We start from the raw sequence: 24,810 nt of genomic DNA on the forward strand, positions 1-24,810 counted from the left end.
GTCCGTGGCTCTAGCATTTATTCACTATCTAGAACCCCCTTCAGGCTGTCTTCTTTCTCCACACCTTTTTCTTCTCTATATACATTTCTTCCTTTGATGATCTCATCCCACTTCATGGCTTTAAATGCCATCTGTACCCTGAGGACTTTCAAATTTATGTCTCCAAAAAAAAAAAAAAATTTACGTCTCCAACATGGACTTCTCTCCTAAACTCCAGTTCCATTAATCTATGTCTTCTTGACAATCTCTACTTGGATATTTACAGAAATCTCAAGCTCAACATGTCCAAATAGAAGTCCAGATACTCTGGCCTGCCTTCCACCTCGGCTCTTCCCCACCACAATGCATGGCTTCCTTCCACTTACTCTGGCCAAAAACCTTAAGACTCATACTCAACCCTCCTTCATTCCCCATGTATAATTTGTCAGAAAATCCTCTTAGCTGCACTTTCAAAACATATCTAGAACCTGACCATTTTTCATCACCATCAGCTACCGCCCTGGTCCCAGGCAACATCACCTTCCATCCAGATTACTACAACTGCTCCTAGCTATTCCTTGCATCCTCCCCTGCTCACCTTTGGCATATTCTCTACATCACTGTCCGAGTGATCCTGTCTTACCATGACAATCCTCTACTCAAACCCCAATAGTTTCCCTTAACAGTTAAAGTAAAAGACAAAGCCTCTGAGGCCCTGCATAACGTGGGTCCAGCAGCCTCTCTGAACACAGCTCCTACTCCCTGTCCATTCTCTGCTCCAGTCACACTCCCACCTTGGGCCCTTTTTTCTTGCTGATCTCTCTCTAAGTACAGGAAACATCTGAGGACAGGTCTAGTCAAAAAGCTACACTAAACAAAAGCCAATGTAAAACTTCAGATTTAAAGCTAAATAGATAAACTTTCTAAAATCACCTAGAAAAAGTGTTCTATAATCTCCTTTGTTATTATTTGCCCATTCACAATCTCATTTTGGAATTAAAAAAACATACACACAATTGGCCCAAACCCTTAAAGCACTACCTAAATAGTACGCTTGTTATTATTTAATCCTTAGGAGAACTTAGAGAGCTCCAGGGAAAATAAACAAGAGCTTTTGTTCTGACATTTTCTGATTTTTATTCCCCCACAACTGTGGAAAATGTTTCCTGCATTACTTTTCTGTTTTTAAGTATAACAAGCATAATAATTTAAGGAAATCATACTAACATAATGAACAAATAAATCACAGACTGTGTGTTAGTTAATAAGCTTCTTTGGGGGTATGTGATAGAAAGACCCCCTCAGTTTCTGCAGGGCAGAGTCCTGACTACAGGCACTCATCAGCACATTGTGCTTACCCTTTAACAGCCAGCTCACTTTGCGTCCCTATTTTTATTATGATTTCTATGATAAAGATTAGCTTTAAAAATGAACTTACAATTAGATAACCATTACTCATTTTGTATTTGTACTACACCTCACCCCAAGCATCATTCTTTGCACACCATGTATTTTCATTTTTCTGTGGCTATTTCAAATGACAAATATAATTTTTAATTGTAATTCTCCTCTCCAACTTGCTGGTTACCCTAGTTCCTAAGTCTAACTTTTTTAATTGCTAAGGAAAATTTTCAGTAGGCTAAAACTATTCTTGTTTATTGGTACAAAGTCTAATAAAGCCAAAACACAGTGGACATATTTCTTCTTTTAAAACACCAGCCCCAGAGAGCATTAGTCAGTCTAAAGAGTTTATTCTACTAAAAAAACAATGGTCATTTACAACCAGTATTCTAAGATTTTATGTTAATGGTTTGATATTATTATCAAAAGAGATTTCTACTAATTCCTCATGTAATATTTGAGACTGTCTTTAAATCTAAATTCTAATAACATTTAAATAAAGGCTGCTAGAAGACTAAAGAGTAATATGTAAGGATACAGCCATATAATACCGGAAGAGCAAACCGATGGACCTGAAATGAAGATGTATGTTATGTTTAGGAATAAATATACTTCAAAAATAATAAACAAAAAGAAGCAGTATATAAAATATATTTACAGATGGGGAGGTAATATACAAATAAAACAAAGTAGTAAGCTTATGGGTAACTTTTAATTTTAAAGACATTTCTCTAGTGTAACGTTGTCTTTTTAATTAAAAAAATTTAAGTATGTGCTACAATCATTTGGGCTTGAACATTTGCAGATTTTGGAACACTAATAAAACTACATGAAGTTGCAGGATGTTTATCTCCCTCCTTTTCAGTCTTTGCCCGCAACAAGTTCACTGCTCCAGGGAAAAGATATCTCCACATTAAGGGTTTGCAGTTTAAACTACTTTTCCCAAAAAAGCAAAGCAAATGCCAAGAGATAATGCCATTAGGCAACTCTGTTTACCTAGATTCAATACATTATGCTTCCTAGGTGGCCTCCTTGTTTACATCTCATTTGTATAAACCAAGAACAAAGGAAGGTGACACCTATGCAAGTCTATCCTGGGTGACTGAAGGGAGTCAGGTTCCCACAGGAAGACAAATGCAAAGCTCTCCACTGCCTGGGGAATTAGCTCTGGCCCGATTTCTAACATTATTCATCTACCAAGACCCACTCTCTCTCTCTCACTTATAGAAAGCAATGTATTTATATGGAGCTATTTTTTTCTTTATTTAAGGCTTCTATAGAAGATCTGAGTAAAATAATTAGGCTTCTTCAACCTACAATGATGTGGGAGGGTAGATCGGATCAAAGTCCGTAAGTTATAAACAGAGTTAAATTAGAATTCTTTACCAAAATCCTTGGCGATTAGGTAGCCATTTTATAACATGTATTCAATTAAAGCTTGAACTGTAACAAATAAGCTGGTTTTATTTAGTATACATTACCTCTGGCTGAGCAGAAAGTTCTCTTAGAAGATGACCATTCCATACAAACCGCTGGTCTGCCTAAGAGAGAAGTTTTAAAATTAATATTCAGTATCTCCTGCCAATTTGAGTTTCTACAGAAAGAAAAGTATAACAATCAATGTCTCCACCTGGTGGCTAGGAGCAGGTCTCTTTGACATGTTGCAAAAAGAACACTTCGGGTATCCCTGTCTCGTTGCCTCAAGCCAGTGTTGCTGGCCCATACAGAAACCTGGCAGTCCCCGCAGGCTCTTTCTCTTATATTTAATCAATCACCGAGTCCTAAATCCCCTTCCAGATCCATTTCCTCTTCTACATATCTTTTCTCACCACCCCTGGCTAACACCTGACTGCATCCCAACTACTAAAACAGCCTCCCTCGCCTCAAGCCTTAGCCTGGCCCTTCACACTCTTCCTCCACATGCTGCCAGCAGTTGTTGTCTAACATGACACGTCTCCTGTCTGCTGGAAATTCTTCACTGGCTCACAGTCATCTAAAGAACCAAATCTTCACATGGCCTAACCAGTCCTGGAATCTGGCAACCCCTACTTAACTCTCTGCTCTCATCTTTGGCCACTCTGACTTTCAAACTATACAGAAGAAACTCCCTCAACAACTCAGTAGACTAACCAATTCTCTTCATTCTCTTTATGAAACACAGCAACGGACACTCCCTGTCCCCCATCCCCAGCAGAAAGTCACGAGGAGTGGCTCTTGCACTCAGGCATAACCAGTTGAACTGTGTGTTCCCAATCAGTTTGTGCCAATTTTTCTTATTATTCATAACATAATTTAACTATTTTATAAATCAATGAAATATGACTTAAAAATAAACTGATCTTTCTATAAAGTTGAATGATTTACAACAGAACTTGATAAAAGGCAAGTTGCTAAGAACAAAACTGTTGAATTAGGAGTAAAAATGGCAACTATAAAAGACTGGAGAAACATAGTAAAAATATATGGTATTCTGCAAACAGACTGCTCTGTGTCAAAATCTTTAAAGAGACTCAAACTGGAAAGCATTATAGATATAATTTACACAGGAAAGACAATTAGGAATCAAGGAACCAAAAACAAAGAAAGCTTATGATCCTACATCAAAAGATTGACCAGTCAATGTAAAATTTTATGTTTTAAGTTGAGATAAAATGTTTATTGTATATATGATTCACTTATCACTTTTGTAATTCCCCAAGTTATGGTAACTTTGACTCTTCTGATTAGCTGACAAAAAATTCCCTCTCATCCCAACAGATGAGATGGCTTCTTCAGTTTAGCCTAATATTGCCACTGCCTCTGACTGGAACCCTCCTTCTCCCACTGCCGCCTGATCAATAAGGCCTATTCATCATTAAGTCTCGGCTCAAAAACCACCTTCCTCTGTACAGTCGTCCCTGACTCCCCCAGACAGAGTGAGTCCCGCCTTCCTTCAGGATCCCACCACACTTGGGTACCTATCTCTGTGACAGCAATTGTCCCTTGTTCTGTGATTGCCTGGACTTCCACTTCCCCAGTAGACTGCAGGCTCCCGAGAGGCAGGGGCATGTCTTTTCATCCTGTGTGGCCGCTGGCTAGTACAGTGCCTGGTACATGGCAGGCATCTGAGAGACATTTCATAGTGAATGGAGACTGTAGCAAAAAAGCAAGAGTCTCTTTGCAGTTAAAAGCCAAATTTCTTCATTGCTTAGCTTACGTCTAAACTTACATTGAAGCCTACATATAATCTTACAAAATTAGACTATAAAGCCTTTAAAAAGCCAGTCAACTAAAATATCGATTTAGGACTTCCCTGGTGGCGCAGTGGTTAAGAATCCACCTGCCAATGCAGGGGACACGGGTTTGATCCCTGGTCCGGGAAGATGCCACATGTCGCGGAGCAACTAAGCCCGTGCACCGCGATTACTGAGCCTGTGCTCTAGACCCCACGAACCACAACTACTGAAGCCCGCGCGCCTAGAGCCCGTGCTCCGCAACAAGAGAAGCCACCGCAATGAGAAGCCTGTGCACTGCAATGAAGAGTAGCCCCTGCTCGCCGCAACTAGAGAAAGCCCGCACGCAGCAACAAAGACCCAATGCAGCCAAAAAAAAAAAAAGATATAGGTTGAGCTATATAAAATGATCATTTTTATTGGTCAAATATGGTCAGTTAGTGGCAATTTCGTATGGTCCAAACTAACAGATAACTGACAACTTTTTTTTTTTGACAGCAGCCTTTTAAATGCTGTCTGCCCCCTAAACGTATCTACTTTTGCTAACAAAAAAATCAAGGCAGCAATTATCTAGGTTCCTGAACAGCAGAAATTTTATGTTGAAATCACCTGAGGTCCAGTTTTAAAGATACAGTTAAGTCAATAAAATAACCAAAAACCCCACCCTAAACAAAAGCATATTTTTCAAGTTCTTAAGTTGTTACTTTTCTACTTGTAAAAACTATAAAAAGCACCACTGCAGAAAGAACATCATCCATTAGAACATTAATTTTACAAGTACAATTATGTTCCTAATGCTAATAACTGTTACAACACAGAACACAGAGAGCTAGGAAATTACCAACATTCATGTTCAAGCTAGATTTCTAAAAATGGACCCCCGTGGTTCTCAATCCTGTCTGTGTAACATACACAGATTCTGGGGTCCTGAATTTGGAAATGAGATGTCTATTTGAAACATGGTATACTTTCAAAGCCCCATACATGATCCTGATAGAGCCAGGACTGAGAAAAATCAATATGTATTTTATGGATGAAATAGAGAAAAGCTCCTTAAAATTAAAAAAAAAGTAATAATAACTGAAGATTAAGCTTACCCTTTCCAAGAGACTCATTTCCTGGAATTCTGGACTAGTGTTAGACAGCCGCTGCAAAGTATGGGTCAAATCATATGTTGTTGAAAAATAAAATCCATCCACACTCAAGACATGGTTTATCATTGCTAGGAAAGTTTTGTTATCTTGTAACTGTAAACAAAGGAGAGCAAATAATCAGTCTATCTCGTACTTGAAAAGGAATCTATCAACATGACAAAAGAGTGAAAATAAAAACCTGAAAGTTCAGCCCTGTTAAATGCCACTGGCTCAAAGACTGGGCAGGATGCTCACCATTTCCCCAGGACCTGGGACAGTTCCTGATACATGGACAATGCTCCACACCATAGGGTATTATATTAACTGATTAGGGAGACCTCCTTTCCCATTGGTATCCTTCACAATTTTTACTTTAAAGGGCAGAAGAGTTACTTTACCAAAACATCACCACCTTAGGTTATGACCTACTGTGCCCCAGACACTTTACAGAGATTCTCCTTTATCTTCAGAGCAACCCCTTGCTGGTTTAGCATTAATTATCCTCACTTGACAGAAGAAAAACATAAATTCACGAGGGGCCCAGTAACAGAGTCAATAACGAGAGAACAATACCATCCTCATTCCTAAGAAACTTTACTGGTTTGGGCTAGTTGGGAAGTAAAATGGAATTCTTTACCAAAAAAAAAAAAAGCAAAGACTGAAAAGTCCAGGAGAGAGAGAAGTGGCCAAGATGGTAGCGTAGGAAGACCCTGAGCTCACCTCCTCCCACAGGTGCACCAAAACTACAACTATTCACAGAACAACTATCTGTGAGAGAAACCTGAAGACTAGTAGAACAGTAGAACAGATTTTTCACAGCTAAAGATATAAAGAAGAAACCAAGATATGGGTAGGAGGGGTGGAGACCTGGTATAGTCAAGACCCACACTCTCAGGTAGGTGACCCACAAATGGGGAGAATAATCACAATTGCTGAGGTTCTCCCCAGTGAGCAAGGGGTCTGAGCTCCACGTCAGCTACTGAGGCCAACGATCTTGCACGAAGAAGACAAGCCCCCAGAATGTCTGGCTTTGAAGGCCAGAAGGGTTTGTGTGCAGGAGAGCAGGACAACTGTAGGAAACAGAGACTCCACTCTTAAAGGGCCCATACAAAATCTCACATGCTCCAAGTCCTCTAGCATGGAGGCATTTAAAAGGAGTCTAAGTCAGAACCACTTAGTGATCTTTGCGAGCCTCCTGGAGAGGCAGGAGGCAACTGGGACTGTTACTTGGGGATGCAGATGTTGGCAACAGCTGTCTCAGGGAGTTTGTTCTACCACGAGGACACTGGTGCTAGCAAGTGCCCTTTTGGAGTCCTCCTTCTGGCCTATTAGTGCAGGGGCTTACCTGCCCACCGGCAGGCCGGCACCAGTGCCGGGACACCCCAGGACAAACAACAGAAAAGAACAATGAAACTAAGACCTGTTTTTCTGAAAAGATAAATAGAAATTGATAAACCTTTAGCCAGACTCATTAAGAAAAAAGGAGGTAGGGCCTAACTAAAATCAGAAATGAAAGAGGACAAATTACAGCCAACACCACAGAAATACAAAGGATCATAAGAGATTATTACAAATAATTGTACACCAATAAAATGGACAACCGAAAAGAAATGGATAAATTTCTAGAAACGTACAATCTCCCAAGACTGAATCGGGGAGAAACAGAAAATATAAACAGATTTATTACCAGTAACGAAACTGAATTAGTAATCAAAAAACTACCAACGAAGTCCAGGATCAGATGGCTTCTCAGGTGAATCTACCAAACATTGACAGAAGAGTTAACACCTATCCTTCTCAAACTATTCCAAATAATTGAGGAGGAAGGAATGCTTCCAAACTCATTCCATGAGGCTAGCATTACCCTGATACCAAAACCAGATAAAGACAATTATAGGTCAACATTACTGATGAACACAAATGCAAAAATCCTCAGCAAAACATTAGCAAACCAAATTCAAGAGTACATTTAAAAGATCACACACCATGATCAAGTGGTACTGATCCCAAGAACGGAAGGACAGTTTAATATCCACCAATCAATATGATACATCACATTAACAAACTTAAGAATAAAAACCATATGATCATCTCAATAGATGCAGAAAAAGCTTTTTACAAAATCCAATATCCATTTATGATAAAACCTCTCAACAAAGTGGGTATACAAGGAACATACCTTAACATTATTAATAAAGACCAGGGAATTCCCTGGCGGTCAAGTGGTTAGGACTCCGTGCTCTCCCTGCTGAGGGCCCAGGTTCAATCCCTGGTCAGAGAACTAAAGTCCCACAAACCACGTGACGGGGCCAAAAAAAAAAAAAAAGACCATATATGACAAACCTACAGCCAACATCAAGCTCAACAGTGAAAAGCTGAAAGCATTTCCTCTAAGATCAGGAATAAAACAAGGATGCCCATTCTCACTACTTTTACTCAACATATTATTAGATGTCCTAGCTACAGCAATTAGACAAGAAAAAGAAATCAAAGGAACCCAAATTGAAAAGAAGTAAAATTGTCACTGTTTGCAGATGACATGATACTATACAAAACCCCAAAGTAAAGATGCCACCAAAAAACTAGTAGAATAGGACTTCCCTGCTGGTGCAGTGGTTAGGAATCTGCCTGCCAATGCCAGGGACACATGTTCAAGCCCTGGTCCGGGAAGATCCCACGTGCTGTGGAGCAACTAAGCCCACACGCCACAACTACTGAGCCTGCGCTCTAGAGCCTGCGAGCCACAACTACTGAGCCCACGTGCCACAACTATTGAAGCTCGCATGTCTAAAGCCCACGTTCCGCACAAGAGAAGCCACTGCAATGAGAAGCCTGCGCACCACAACGGAGAGTAGCCCACACTTGCCGCAACTAGAGAAAGTCCACATGCAGCAATGAAGACCCAATGCAGCCAAAAATAAAATAATATTTAAAAATAAAATGGCAGGATATAAAATTAATAATATACAGAAGTCTGTTGCATTTCTATGCAGTAACAATGAACTAACAGGAAGAGAAACTGAGAAGACAATCCCATTTATAACTGCATGAAAAAGAATAAAATACCTAGGAATAAATCTAACCAAGGCGGTAAAAGACCCATCATTAGAAAACTGTAAGACACTGACAAGAAAACCATAATTCAAAAGGATATGCGCACCCAATGTTCACTGCAGCACTATTTACAATAGCCAGGACATGGAAACAACCTAAACGTCCAACGGTAGATGAATGGATAAAGATGTGGTACATATATACAATGGAATATTAGTCAGCCATAAAAAGGAATGAAATTGGGTCATTTGTAGAGATGTGGATGGACCTAGAGTCTGTCATAGAGAGTGAAGTAAGCCACAAAGAGAAAAACAAGTATCGTATATTAACGCATATATGTGGAATCCAGAAAAATGGTACAGATAAACCTATTTGTAGGGCAGGATTAGAGATGTAAACATAGAGAACAGACATGTGGACACGGGCAGCAGGGGGGAGAGGAGGGTGGGACGAACTGGGAGATTAGGTATGACATAAATACACTACCATGTGTAAAACAGCTAGCTAGGGGGAACCTGCTGTATAGAACAGGGAGCTCAGCTCAGTGCTCTGTGATGACCTAGATGGGTGGGATAGGGGCGGGTGGTGGGAGTGAGGTCCAAGAGGGAGGGGATATAGGTATAGCTGACTCACTTCATTGTACAGCAGAAACTAATACAACATTGTAAAGCAATTTTACTCCAATAAAAAAATTTTTTAAAGAGGAAAAAAAATGATACAAACAGACCCACAGACAGAGAACAAACTGGTGGTTGCCAGTGGGGAGGGAGGGGTAGGAAGGATGAATGAAATAGGTAAGGGAGATTAAGAGATACTAACTTCTATTTATAAAATAAGTAAGTCATGGGGATATAATATACAACATACAGAATACAGTCAATAATATTTTAGTAACTTTGTATGGTGACAGATGGTAACTTGACTTCTCATGGTGATCATTTTAAAATGCATAAAAATACTGAATTACCATGTTGTATACCTGAAACTAATATAATATTGTAAGTCAATTATACTTCAATAAGCAATAAAGGAAGATCCAGTAAAAGCAGTATATCTATTTATTTTCTGATAATCATTTTAGCTGGCTTTCCCAATGAATACCAAGATTGACATTTGTTTCTATCCTTGTTTTAAAAAATAATTTTTAATGTTTGTTACTGTCTAATGTTTAGCAAATGATTAACGTGTTAATTCATGTTACGAATCTACATACAAAATTTTTAATTTGGCCTCAACATTTTTGTAAAAACACGAAACGTATAAATAAGCAAAGCATATACAGCAAGGAATGCTAAAATTAGTTACATAGCCTGAAAACAAACTATAGCAATAAAGAAGAAACTGTTCAAGTAAATATTACTAGGCTATTAAATGAAAACAACCATTTTTATTGCCTTAAATTATCATGTCTCAGAGAATTTATTAATATATTGATAGATATACAGTAAGAAAGAAATTTTAAGCTTAAAGTATAAAAACCATACTCTACAGCTTTACTTAGTCAATAAGACAATAGTGCTAGGACTGATTTTTTTTTAATGTTTATCACAGGTAAGATACATATTTTAGAATAATTAGCTTTCTTTTAAAAACAAACTTTTTGTAATCCTGGGAATAAAAATACAGCTTAAAATTTTTAAAAAGCAAATACTATAAAGTACATTTAGAAAACAAGTACTCAACATATGTAAATCTCTAAACATAATGTTGACTTAAAAAAAAGTAATTTTCAAAAACTAGAACAGGGTTAATGCCATTCATGTAAGTTTTAAAATATACTGCAAGCAAAAACAGATATTATTTGAAAATGAATACAGGCAATCTTCACTTTGCATGATAGGGTGGGACTATAAAAATGACCATGTTATCTTAATCTTAATAATCTTAAACTATCTTAATAATCAATAGGAAAGTTAGGATCATTCCGTGACTTAAAATTTTTTTAATCAACACATTAAAAACTCTCCTACTGTAAGTTATAAATGTATAGGGAAATGAAAAAATAGTAACACGTTGTTTAGTATACTGTAATTTGAAACACTGATAATTAAAAATATTTTACTTCTGGTCAAAATTTATCAAGAGTAGCCTGAACAGTGCTTGCATTCTTCTCATCATGTAACTTATGATACCATCTTTTCTACACCCTGATGAACTGTCGTACATCTAAGCCTGAACTAGCTTCTAACACTTAATCCTTTGTACTATTAACATCATGAAACACTTCTGTGAGTTCCTTTAACGTGAAGTTTGTTACCGGCATTACTTGCTCTGGGACACGTTCAACCTTTTCATCACAACCACTTGACCATTAATGTCGATAACATCACCTTCACTGAGACCTCTGGCTGCGTATCCAGAATCTCTTATTCCCACCATCAGCTATTTCTTCTATACTCTATTCATGTTCAGTTTGAATTTCACTTCTAGAGTCGTCATTTTTTGTTTCATTGCACTTTCATCTTTGGTGAGCTAATTCTTTGGTCAATATATCATGGTAACTGAAATTTAAACTGTGTTGTTGGGAACTGGTGTTAACTAAACTGTGGTAACTGAAATCCATGCACATAGGAACTGTGCAAAAAGAGGACTGTTTGAACGTGTACACATGCACACACACTTATAGTCCCATGTGGCAAAACTGAAGAAAGCTTTCTCCCTAGGGAAAGAGGGAATGAAACGGGATGAGTGGAACTTCAAAGATAATTTTTTTTTTTTAGTAATATATAGGAGCATCCCTTTTATTTTTATCTCTTTTAACATCTTTATTGGAGTATAACTGCTTTACAATGGTGGAAAGATATTTAATATTTTATTTCTTCACAAAAAGGATATGAAGTTAAATCTACGTGTTGACTACATGTGCATTTTCAGTCTGTCCTTTTCTCTCGTATGAAATTTCATATCTAAGAATTGAGTCAGTTAAAAAAAAACCCAGGTGCAATAAAATATATGAACAGTTTTTTTAAAAAATACACTTTAGGGCTAGGTATGTAGAGTGACCATGCTCTATGCATTGTTTAAAAAATTAGGTTTAAAAGAAATCCATCAAACATTCTTTGTGTTCCACCTCCCTTCCCCATCCACCCCACGGGACTTCTTTGGATTTTGCAATTAGTAAGTGCTTCCAGTTCTTACCTGAATATCAGTTAAGTGCAACATTGTCTTCTTATAAGAAAGGACATCAAAATCTATTGCTTTCCAGATTACATGATTGAAAAATTCACCTATTTTTTTCTTTTTGGTAATGACAATTAGATAATTACCTGCAAAAAAGCAGAGCCAAGTACACATAAATAGAAATAAGGCAACTGTAAAGCCAGAAATAGCAGTCCTTATTCTTTAAAGGCAAGAGTTACGGGAATTCCCTGGCAGTCCAGTGGTTAGGACTCCGCGCTTTCACTGCCGAGGGTGCAAGTTTGATCTCGGGTCAGGGAACTAAGGTCCTGCAAGCCTTGAGGCACAGCCAAAATAAATAAAGGCGAGAGCTGTGCTAAATAGATAAAGGACCCATACTTTTTGAAAAGCAATCTTATAATTTATGAATAGAAAGACCAGCATATTATTTAGACAAATTTTTACTGAAAGATCAAATTTTTTCTCAGAAAGATAGAAGTAAAAGCTTCTGGTAACCAGAGCAGTGATCCTAGCAGATGGAAAGTACAGACAGAGAACGCTTCTCTCTCACTCTCCTGTCATCTCCAAAGCATACGGGCCTCTGCTAATGCATTTCCCGACGTGTAGCTTAAAGCATCATAGGTCATAGTATCTGGCCACTGCAGATATCTACACCTCCCATGTCCTTCATGTCATTCTAAATGGTAGAGAAATGTGCTGGGGCAGTATAACTAACTGGTTACTGCAACATTCCAAAGATGGGTGGTCAGGAATCAAGAAGCGATCCCAGCACCATGCATTAATACACCAACCCTGATCCTGGCCACCTCCTCCTCCCACAAATAAACCAGGGTAAGCCTTTACCACTAGATTAATTCTTCACGTCTGTTCAAGGCTCTAACCACAAGTGCCCTCCCTGAAAGTTTTCCTATGTACATCTCTCTCCTAGAACTTGTTACATTGTTCTGCAGTAATTTACTATTTAAATGCCTCTCTCACTCAACTGTAAGCTACAGGACAAAAGGGACTTGCATCTTTTATAAATAACATCCAGCACAGTGCCTGATACGATAGGAACTTTTCAAAAGTTCAATGAAATAAAATTTAGATTAAAAACCATCACTTTCCTAATAACACAGAGCCATGGAGTTGAAGGTTGAGAATACTCTGGTCCAGGACTTCCCTGGTGGCACAGTGGTGAAGAATCCACCTGCCAATGCAGAGGATACGGGTTCGAGCCCTGATCTGGGAAGATCCCACATGCCATGGAGCAACTAAGCCCGTGTGCCATATCTACTGAACCTGTGCTCTGGAGCCCATGAGCCCCAACTACTGAAGCCCGTGTGCCTAGAACCTGTGCTCTGCAACAAGAGAAGCCACCGCAATGAGAAGCCTGTGCACCACAATGAAGAGTAGCCCCCGCTCGTCGCAACTAGAGAAAGCACGCGCATAGCGACCAAGACCCAACGCAGCCAAAAATAAATAAATTAATTAATTAATTAAAAAAAAAAGAACCTCAGGCTTACAAATTTAACCACTTGCTATTTGCGGTATAAATGAATGACAAACACCTACAGATTTATTGCCTAAAGCAAGATATAAAGTGTGCCTTCATCTTATACTCTAATAGCATCAATTTAATTACCTTCTTGTCCATCTTAGCTCATTTTTCTTACCTGCCACCAGATGAATTGTGCCCAGTATACCAAATATTGGTCTTGTGACAGCTGAAGGAGGAATATCTTTCTTGACTTTAAAGAAGAAAGTAAAGAAAAATCACTTAGAAAAAGCTCACCAACTGAAAGAGAAATGTAGTTTCATTTCAATGGTTACTTCAATATGCACGCTTTGTTCTAAGAAAACAATATTCCTTCATTAGCGTTAGACCTCCACTTTGGCAGAATATAAAACAATGATGTCCATGTTACATATAAAGGTCTCTGCCTGTCTAGAATATGGTGCCAAAAGTAACATGCTTCAGCAACCTCACTACGTAAATTAAGGGTTATTTCCAATGCCAATTTTCAACCAAATTTATTCAACCTCTTGTCAGAAACCAAATCTTTACCCCTTTAAGAGAATTAGAAAGTAAATGGAAGTTGAAACAAGATTTTAATCTCAACATGCAACAAATGGAATGCAAAAAAAGGACTCGCCTAATTCCCTAATAAGAATGTGAGACATGGAGGCCAAGATTCAAGAGGGGAGGAGGAAGGAAAAGCCTCCTGTTCACGTCTAAAAGAAACTGATACAGGTATCCAGGGAGGCAATATCATTAGCTGCGATTTTATCAATAATGCCATTATTAATAAAGACTACCTTACATTACAAGGTTCATTTCACAGTTGTTAAACTTTAAGCCAACATGTTTCACAAAACATATTTTGTACAACTCTAGTTTAGGGAATAATGCCCAAAAAGGGGGGGGGGGGGTAGGGTCTCCCAGTCAAAGAAACTTATTTTGCTACATCCATACTAACTCTACTCCTTCTCCCAGAGTCACAATGCACAGTAGGAAATTAAAGGCTCTGAGAAAGCCTACAGTAAACGAAAGCTGTTCCACTGTTTAATTCAAAGTTTTCCAAACCTATGTGGCTATAAAATTTTTCTTTCAGTCACAGTTTAATTATCAGCCTGGGACCCATTTTGAAACACTGCTGTAAACTCCAGTCCTGTTTCTTAAAGGCAGTCCTGTTTTTCTAAATAAACTAATTCTGAATAAGGTCTAAAATTCACTTGTTTCTCTCAATAATTCAATTTACTTAGCAATACTATGCCATAATTAATTACCATGAAAAATGGAAATACCAGTGCAGTTTAAAGCTCAGAGAAGATTCTGAATATACTGAGATCATTGATAAACATAAATGTACTACTGATACAGCTGTAAGTTACATTAACTGGAGCATAATAGCAATAACACTATGATAATTCCTAAGACTATGTTGGTTTTTCAGGGAAGAAAAAAAATTCCTCTTTCGGTGGCAATGGTTTGCATTCCCAATGGTAAAAGGAAACTGCCAGAGAAACTGTGATGGACAGCCCCTCATCATCACTAGCTTCAGGTCAAAGTATCTCTTCATGTGTCTACCAATGACTGTTTGCTTATCATTTTTACATCCAAACTATTCAAAACCTTTAGCTTTGTCCACTCAAATGGGTCTGCATTCCCTACTTACAAATAAAATGTCACTGAAAGGACAAAAAATAATTGAAAATACATCCATACTAAAGTTTTTATAAGACGCTAGGTGGTAGGGAATTCTCTGGTGGTCCAGCTTCCACTGCCGGAGGCACGGGATGGATCCCTGGTCGGGGAACTAAGATCCTCGTGGCAAGGCCCACCACCCCCAGCCCGCCTCCCCTCCAAAAAAGACACTGGGTTGAATCAATATGTTATAAAGAAGTAGTGGGACTAAATTTCAGAAGTACACTAAGGGTGGTTAAAATCAGTCAGCTATTCTGAGAGAGCAGTCACCAAGCAACAGTCACAGGAAATGCCAAATTATCAAACTAAAACAGCTCTTACTTTATTTGGTCAAAGGAAAAGCTTACCAGAAAAAGCAGACAACCAAGGAAATGGAGATTTATAGTCCTACCTTTCTTACACTTTAGTATCCTATGCAAAATATTTTCATGTTTCACTTAATCCGTTCAAAGGATATTTACCATTTACCGAATGCCTACTCTATGGTTACTCAAAGACTGCCCTTCAGAAAAAAATTAATACAGAACACTATCTAGAGGTAAATTTTTAAACATATGAAATTCTAAATGTGATATCACATGATACATTAATTCGTTACCAAAATTACTTCACATTAATCTAGTCAGAAATCAGTGTTCCACACAATTGAAAAACAAGTTGCTTTTCACACACCCGAGAAGCAAAGCTAAATTATAACTGGATTGATAGATAAGATAGATAGATAAAGCTTAGGAAAATCATTCTGCCTAAAACACAAGTTTTACCCAGTGATGTATATATTATTTTTCATTTATTAAATTATCCTCATAGTCATGAATATTTTCAAAACCAAATCAGCTGTTAACATTCCACACACTTAATGCTAAAACAACTTTCTCACACTCAAATAATTCAAATCTTACAGCTAGAAAGGAACCTAACATACCAACAAAACCAATCCTGTTACGGTATTGATAAGGGAACAAATAAAGAAAGTTTTTAAATCCTTATGAATAGTAAAATGCTACCTAAAATTTTCAAGATCATTTCTCCTTTTCATGAAAAGGAAAAAGTATAAAATTAATGCATAAAAATCAAATGAGGTAGCAAGAATTAAAATTTTCTAAGAAGACACTCAGATATCCACACACTCACATGGATCTCATTAATTTAACTATTGCAACTTAAGTGTAAACTCTTTCTAGACACTTCTAAATCTGGCCATGAAATACCTGAGAGTGTAACTTCTGTGGACACACGGTCGATGATAAGTACATCATCTGCTCCATCATCACAAGCTTCCACATAAAATTTTTCAGGTGTGATATGCCTAAGAAGAAATTTAAAACCATAAATAACGAAGTGAAATGAAGACTTCCAAAAAAACCTGTTATAACAATTGAACAGTGTTTAAATTTGACATCATTGGGCTTCCCTGGTGGCGCATTGGTTGAAAGTCCGCCCGCCGATGCAGGGGACACGGATTTGTGCCCCGGTCCAGGAGGATCCCACATGCCGCGGCGCGGCTGGGCCCGTGAGCCATGGTTGCTGAGCCTGCGCGTCCAGAGCCTGTGCTCCGCAACGGGAGAGGTCACAACAGTGAGAGGCCCGCGTACCGCCAAAAAAAAAAAAAAAATGACATTTTCCCAGCTTCTGAATAGATAAAGCTATTATGCTGTCCTTATGTGTTCACTGCAACTCTTTTCACCTAATTTAATGCTGATACGGTTTTAATTCGCTGTAAAACTACCACTCTGACTTACGTAAGAAAATCATACTAAAATCTAATTTATACTCAACATGGTGCAGAAGGCAATGTAGCACAGTAGTCAGGAGCACATTCTATGGAACCAGACTGTGCTGTGTGAACTTGGGCATGTTACTCCTCCCCTGTGTTCCTCAGTTCCCTTATCCATAAAATAAGGATAATACCAGACTCATTAAATTGCATTGTTGTGAGGATAAAATGAGATACTCTTTGATAAGCATTTAGAACACTTGACACATAGTAACCAAGATTTAAGTATTAGCTAAAAACACTAAGAAACACATTTCCAGGAAATTGTTTAAAATAAACTACTTTAACATTTTTGTATTTTGTTTGAATGCCACTGATGTGTTCTTGAAAAAAAAACCCGCATCCTGCAAACTAAAAAATAAAGGGGGTACAATTAGCAGAGTACTCAGAATTTATGCAACTTTGTAACCTGAGTCCAACAAAAATTAACAGTTGGCTCCTCAGGAGGTACAACGGATAACTCCAGGCAAGCAATTCAGCATGGCTGGGGACTGCCTCAGGAAATAACAATCAACAAAAACTAAATAAAGTTAAAATAAAGATTTGCAGGCACTAAAACAATGGAGACTGAGGCTGTTGTTAAGGTGGGCACAGGAGTAAATACAGGTATCTGCCGGGGATTGGTTCCAGATACCAAAATCTGTGGATGCTCAAGTCCCTCATATTAAATGGTGCAGTACAGTCAGCCCTCTGCAACCGTGGATTCAACCAAGTTGGAACCTGCTGGTACGGAACCCGCAGGTATGGAGGGCCTCCAGGAGCTGACCAGAGTTGGGGCGAGAACTAGCTTGTTTGTTTTTCCAGGGACTAATCTCTGCTGTTCTTAAACGACACTTGAAAGAACATCTGTCTGTGCAGCAGCCAATCTGAGGGCTTTTTCCTTTCCTTTTAAATTCTACTCCCTCTGTTCTACTCTTCTTGCCAATGAAAAATCTTATATAATAAACCCACACACCATCACTGACATCTTTTTTTTTTTTTTTTTTCCCGATATGCGGGCCTCTCACTGCTGTGGCCTCTCCCGTTGCGGAGCACACGCTCCGGATGCGCAGGCTCAGCGGCCAAGGCTCACGGGCCCAGCCGCTCCGCGGCATGTGGGATCTTCCCGGACCGGGGCACGAACCCGTATCCCCTGCATCGGCAGGCGGACTCTCAACCACTGTGCCACCAGGGAAGCCCCATCATTTCTTACTTACTGACCATGTATAATCTATTTGGTGTTACAGAAACAAGTCCTGTAGCAGAACAAACTATACTGACCATTTTTGACTTAGTTTTTGAGGAATAATCAACCCTTAATTATCCAAATATAACTTACATCCTTTTATGGTTCATCTATAACTAACTTCTTAATATTTCCTCCATGGGGTGGGAATGGGGTATGCCAAGGAAATGAAAGTCAATTTTAATACAAAATAAGAAATGCAACAAAGGAAACAAATCTGCTTCAAATATGGCAGTCTTCAATTCAAACTAAATATATGTTCCTTTTTATTCCTGAATAGTAGTCCACTGTATGGATATATCACAATTTGTTTATCCATTCACTTGCTGATGGACATCTGTGCCATTTCCAGTTTAGGATATTATGAATAAAGCTTCTATGAACATTCTAGTACAAGTCTTAAGGCAGACATATGCATCCTTTCTCTTGGATGACTACTTAGAAGTGGAATGGCTGGGTCATATTGTAGTTGTATGTTTAACTTGCACAAAGAAGGGAAAACGGGAGTGATTACAGACAAGGAAACTTTTAAGGGTAATGACTGTATTCATTTGATACTGGTGATGGTTTCACAGGTGTAAAATATATCAAAATGTATCAAAGTGCATGCTTTAAATATGTGCAGTTTATTATATGTCAACTATGCTTCAATAAACCTATAAAAAGAAGCAAAGTGAGAGGTCCTGAAACAAACTAAAGGAAGTGTAAAAAAACTTCCAGACAATCTAGTCATAGGATAGTTCACCTCTAGTCTCGAATCATTAAAAAAAAAAAAAAAATCCAACACATCAGTCCATATCTGAAGATGTTTTGTGCAAGGGTAAGTTGCACTCCAGGAGTAAGTCAATAAATTTTTTGAAAAGCTACCATGTGCTAAGCATTACACAAGTACTAGGGCCAAGGAGGTAGGTGATAAATAAAAAAACAAGTACCAAATAGAAACAAAAATTTTAAACAAAAAGTAGACCTGAAAAACAAGACTTCTTTATAAAAGCCTTTGGAAAAAATTCTTTCTCTAAATCAGAGGGCATTTTATAAGCCTCACTCTTTAGAATCCCTCCACACCCTAACAACCCCCAATCTTTTAAATGCTGTTTAAATGCCTGTGCATCAGATGTCCCACTGCATTTCCAGGTCTTAAACAGGCTCAGGATCTGAAAGAGTCACGTGAAATGCTTTCCTACAATGGGAAATGCTTTCCTACAATGAAGATTTCAATCATGAGAAGGATGTGACAAGTTGTTGGTAGTTCCTGAGATGTTGAGGTCACGTGCAGGGACAGGAGAGTGGCCTCAGGCTGACAGCCAGCAAGAAAACAGGGACCTTAGTCCAACAACCACAAGAAAATGGATTTGGTCAACACCCTGAATGAGCTGGATTCTTCCTCAGAGCCTCCACTATGAAACGTGATTTTAGCCCAGTGAGATTCATATTGGACTTCTGAACGACAGTAACTAAGAGATAATACATTTGTATTGTTTAAAGTTTCTAAGCTTATGGTAATTTGGTACAGCAGCAATAGAAAACTACTACAGTGATCAAATCCCTCCTGGAATGAAATAATCTCCACATTAACCCCTGGCCAAAACACAAAAACACTTTATCTTCCTGGAACAAAACAAAGAGATGTTTCCTTCAATTGAGTTTGATACCTGGTGTGTGAGTTTCTAAGTGATAAAACATTTTAAAAACCATTTTTAATGGAGTGTCTTTAATTTATATTTTATTAAACCAAGGTTTTTTCCTTATGTCTTAACCTAAGTATAAGTAACAATGTTTTCCTGACTGACTAGGATCTTGAACACATCAATTTCTGGGCCATCCTACCAAAAGATGATGCCTTCAAATTCCAGTAACACAGTATGGTGAAAAAATTACAGGTTTTAAGCTCTTACAAACCTGGTTTGAATTCCAACTCCATGCTTACTTGTCATGAGTCCCTGAACAAACACTGAACTTCCCAGCTCAGCTTTCTCTCTATTAAAAAGTGGTAAGTGATCGGTGAGGGTAAATGAGAGAATATGTGTGACATGCCTGGCACTAAGAAGAGACTCCACGAAATGGCGGCATTATTTTTTTTACTAAATGACCTCATACCACTGAGCTTTAGTTTTCTCTTCTGCTGTCTCAGTCTCTTGACAAAGCCATCACCACTGCTCCTACTCAGCCGCTTTAGTTTTACATTTGAGACAAAGGCTGATGAATGCTACACAGTTCTGACCACGAGTGAAGTCCCTGGGTTTTATTATATCCATCTTCTTCATATTGCTCAGGGCCCTAAGCTCTTCTAAATTCACAGCTGTATTTGGGGAGGGGGAAGCTACCACAGTTTACTTCACACAAATAGTGTTACTTCTTTAATAACTAATGTTATTCTGAATATAAGAGATGATTATCAACATACAATCTCAGAAATCAAATTCCTCCACTTTTTCAATACAGTGGACAAAAACACAAAGCTTGCATCTAAATGAACAGCCAGTAGAGAAATGCATACTGTGTTCCCTCAATAGCTCCACCCTCTTATACTTTGACTTCTTTTATCTATATACAGTAGGTCCTCCTTATCCATGGGTTCCACAAGGGTGGATTCAACCAACAGTGGATTGAAAATACTCAAGAAAAAAAAATTCCAGAAAGTTCCAAAAAAGCAAAACTAGAATTTGCTGAACACCAGCATAACATTTACATTGTATTTACAACTATTTACATAGTATTTACATTGTATTTGCAACTATTTACATAACATTTACATTGTATTAGGTATTATAATATAGAGATGATTTCAAATATACAGGAGGATGTACATAGGTTATATGTAAACACTACGCCACTTATATACGGAACTTGAGCATCCTTGAATTTTGGTAACTGACGGGGCCCTAAAACCAATGTATTTAAGCTTCTCACCTGCAAAACTTCTACCATAAAAATAAATTATTTGAATGAAGTCAATGAATTTAAAAAAATCATACTTGTTTCCATATACAAGTTTTGGTGTGTTACCTAACAGATACCTTTTAGTCAGTGAAATTTATTATAAAATCAAATATTTATAAGAGCAGAAAAATCTCCTATTAAAATTTTAATATGTATAATTATGTAAAAAATATATATAAATACATAAATAAATATATTTCAAAATATACATGGAACAAAAAGTATCCCTAATATAAGCAATTAAAAAAATTTTCCCAACTTGACATTTAAATTTAAAACTGATCTGGAAGGGTGTGGAACACTGAAAAAATACATACATCTTGGGGACTTCCCTGGCTGCGCAGTGGTTAAGCATACACCTGCCAATGCAGGGGACACGGGTTCGAGCCCTGGTCTGGGAAGATCCCACATGCCGCGGAGCAACTAAGCCCATGAGCCATAACGACTGAGCCCGCACACCTAGAGCTCGTGCTCCACGACAAGAAGCCACCGCAATGAGAAGCCAACGCACCACAACGAAGAGTAGCCCCTAAAAAAAAAAAAAAAAAAAAAAAAAAAAAGAGTAGCCCCTGCCCGCCACAACTAGAGAAAGCCCACACACTGCAATGAAGACCCAATGCAGCTGCAAATCAACTTATTTTTTTTAATATATATATACATCTTGAATTAAGACTTTAAATCATATACAAAAAATATACAGCCACAGAAATAGCTGCATTCCTAATAATCGCAGTCAAAGTTAATAACCTCACTATGTGTTCAAAATCCTTAAAATTACAAAGTTAGAAACGAAAATTTCTTTTATATGAAGGTGAAATATACTATATATAACACTTCCAGTCTGGCTAGGTACATGTGAAATGAGAAGATCAACAAATTAGCTTTGTAATCGAAGTAGAATGAAATGAATTTCCAAGAGTGAAAACCCTCCAGAGAAAAAGCCTTGATATTCTTTCAGAAGATGGAATCTGGGTAGTACCAAGAGGTGGGTGCAGGCTGTAGGGCAGATACTAGTCATTCAAATGCAGGTGTGGAAGAAGAAAAGTGCTTAGAAATGGGCTAATTAAGTTACTACAGAATCTAACTGCCTATGGGGTGAGAGCCAACAAAGTAAGCAGACTCCAGCTGTAGAGTGCTGAAAAGCCTCAAGAACTAAGGACTTGGGTTGGGGATGAGGTGGGGCAGTGAGATTAACTGCAGGGTTGGGGGTAAGAGTAAGGTGGTTCAAAGTCTGTGTAAGGAACAATCAGATCCCTACCCAAACCTAGAGTCCAGGTACCTCCCTAACCATATGATTTAATGCTTACAGCAGTTCAACAAGAGAAGACCTGAACTCCAGAAACCAGGCACAGCTGAGGACCACAGTGAGTCAAGTAAAGTCTGGAGACACAGAGAAGGTCTGCTTACAGATTGGGAAAGTCATCCACCCTCTTCCTCTGCCAGGTTCCCAGAAGGCTAAAAGCCAAGCATCCCACTCCCCCAACTCCCGAAAGAGCTATGAATACTGTCTCTGAAGAAACTTACTAGCCCAAAAGACAAGACCTGCAAATGCTGACATTTAGGGCACCTCCCCCAAAGAAACAGTTGAGTTCCTGCACCATCACTCTAGCGAAGGCCACCAACTGACAAATCCTGACCCACAAACAGACCCTTCCAATCCATTTTTTAGTGCCTCATTCTCAAACATGAAATGACAACCGAGGATCACCAGATATTTGAGCTAAGCTTCCATCACAGAAGACACAGAACGAAACAAAGAGAAAAATAACTTTGGGTAAACAAACTATGCTGAGAACAGAATAAAACTTCAAAACACATTTATAACTGGTAGCCTGAGAGAGAAGACATTGCACTCATGAAACAAAAATACCAAAAAGAAGGAGGGGGAGGGGGGGAGAAGGAGATTCAGCAAGCAAGAATATGTTTTTGGACTGACGGCAGAAATAATTATTTGAATATTCAGTAGAAGGACTGGAAAATAAAACTGAAGAACTCTCCTTGAGAACAGAATAAAAAGATAAGAGCCGTAAAACGGAAAAGCATAGGAAGGAAGAAAGGGGGAGATGGAAAGAGACAGGAGGGGGAGAGAAGACAGGAAGAAAGAGAGGGGTACAATCCAGGATGTTCAGCATCCACTTAGCAGGAATTCCAGGAGAGTACACAAGAAAAAAATTTATCAAAGAAATAGTGCAAAAACAAAGAAGAAACCTCAAGCCAAAGGACAAGTTTCCAGATGTAAAAGGCCCACCAAATATATGAAACACACACACACACACACACACACACAGAGGCACATTAAGTGTAAAACTCAAAATACCATAGAGATACAATCCCAAAGTTTCCAGAAAAAAAAAAAAAAAACTAAGAAAGAAGTGCTGAAATATTCAACAGCCACACTATTGGATTATTCAACAGCAACACATTGGACTATTCAACAGCAAGGTCTTTAAAATTCTGAAGGATAATAATTTCTGGGAATTCTCTACTTAGTCACACTAACAAATAAACGTGAGGACAGAATGAAAGCATTTTCAGATGTGCAATATCTCAAAAGATACTTCTCTTTCACTCTTTCTTGGAAAGAAGGAAAAGTTGTTTCATCAACATGGAGTAAATCAAGTTAGACTTGGAATTCAAAACAGGAGAGAGGTAAAAGAAATTCTCATGATGATGGTAAATGCAACAGGCCTAAAGAACAGACAGTCCAGATTAAAGGAGAGGGGATAGGGCTCCTGGAGGTAAGCCTCACAGAAGAAGATGAATTGACAGTTACCATCAGCAGAGGAGTTTTACTGCTGTCCCAGAGACTGAAGATTAATTAGCAACAGGTACATTAAAGAAAAGTCAAGCAAACTTTTTAATTCAAGGAAAAACAAAGCATTTTTATAAGGAAATGTAATTATAATACATTACTGACTTCCTTTGAGTCATACCTACACAACCATAATAATGTGAACACTGAATAACCACACTGAGAGGAGGAAAGGAAGAGAGGTATAAAAGCTAAATTCTCATCTTCTGAAGTAAAAAGTCATCATATGACTGAAACTGAAAAACAAATCAGGAAATAGCAGTATAAGCATGTTGTTTAGAAGTGTAAAGCAAAATACCAGAAGAAACTGCTTAAAAACATGAAAATACTGGGACTTCCCTGATGATCCAGCGGGTAAGACTCCACGCTCCCAATGCAGGGGGCCCGGGTTCAATCACTTGTCAGGGAACTATATCCCGCATTCTGCAACTAAGAGTTCACATGCCACAACGAAGAGTTCACATGCCACAACTAAGAGTCTGCATGCCACAACTAAGACCCAGCACAACCTAAATAAATAAACATTGTAAAAAAATGAAAGTATTGATAGATGCCTCTGGGACAGTGGGAGTTGGGAGTGCTGAAAAGTGCTCTTTTAATATTTAAGCTTTGTGTTACTTAGCTTTAAACCATATACTCAGATTATAATAAAAATTAAGCTTAAAAAGGTGTTAAAAGAACAAAAATAAGAGTAATTGTGGATCAAGGTAAAGAGTTCTATCTAGCCTAAGGGCTCTGGGACCTTTGCTGGGTCTTACCTCTCAGAGAGATGTTGCTAGAATCTAAGTTGCTGGTGCTGCCACCAGGCTGCTCTGATAAATGTTATTGAAAATGGCTTAAGAATTGGAGCAAGAATTGGAGATATGAACAGAGACTGCCAGCTAATCAACATTTCTAAGACTAATTACAAGTAATCGCTCTAATTCATCCAACTAATAACAGCAAGTGTCAT

At 38.3% G+C, this 24,810-nt stretch overlaps 1 protein-coding gene across 2 annotated transcripts in view; it reads right to left on the bottom strand.

The window, feature by feature from the left end:
* Positions 1-24,810, bottom strand: part of SACM1L (SAC1 like phosphatidylinositide phosphatase) — a 56,811-nt gene that overhangs the window by 23,549 nt on the left and 8,452 nt on the right. The window contains exons 2-7 of one of the 2 annotated variants that reach the window (XM_032648051.1): positions 16,316-16,413; positions 13,573-13,647; positions 11,918-12,045; positions 5,690-5,839; positions 2,862-2,921; positions 1,919-1,952 (exon numbers count right to left, since the gene is read on the bottom strand). In XM_032648051.1, the coding sequence (XP_032503942.1) occupies positions 1,919-1,952; positions 2,862-2,921; positions 5,690-5,839; positions 11,918-12,045; positions 13,573-13,647; positions 16,316-16,413 (545 nt within the window). Of the gene's footprint in view, positions 1-1,918; positions 1,953-2,861; positions 2,922-5,689; positions 5,840-11,917; positions 12,046-13,572; positions 13,648-16,315; positions 16,414-24,810 lie in introns of those variants that run through there. The other variant, XM_032648052.1, reaches the window with a different exon arrangement.

This window comes from Phocoena sinus, chromosome 11 (genome assembly GCF_008692025.1).
Source record: "Phocoena sinus isolate mPhoSin1 chromosome 11, mPhoSin1.pri, whole genome shotgun sequence".
NCBI classification, from domain to species: Eukaryota; Metazoa; Chordata; class Mammalia; order Artiodactyla; family Phocoenidae; genus Phocoena; species Phocoena sinus.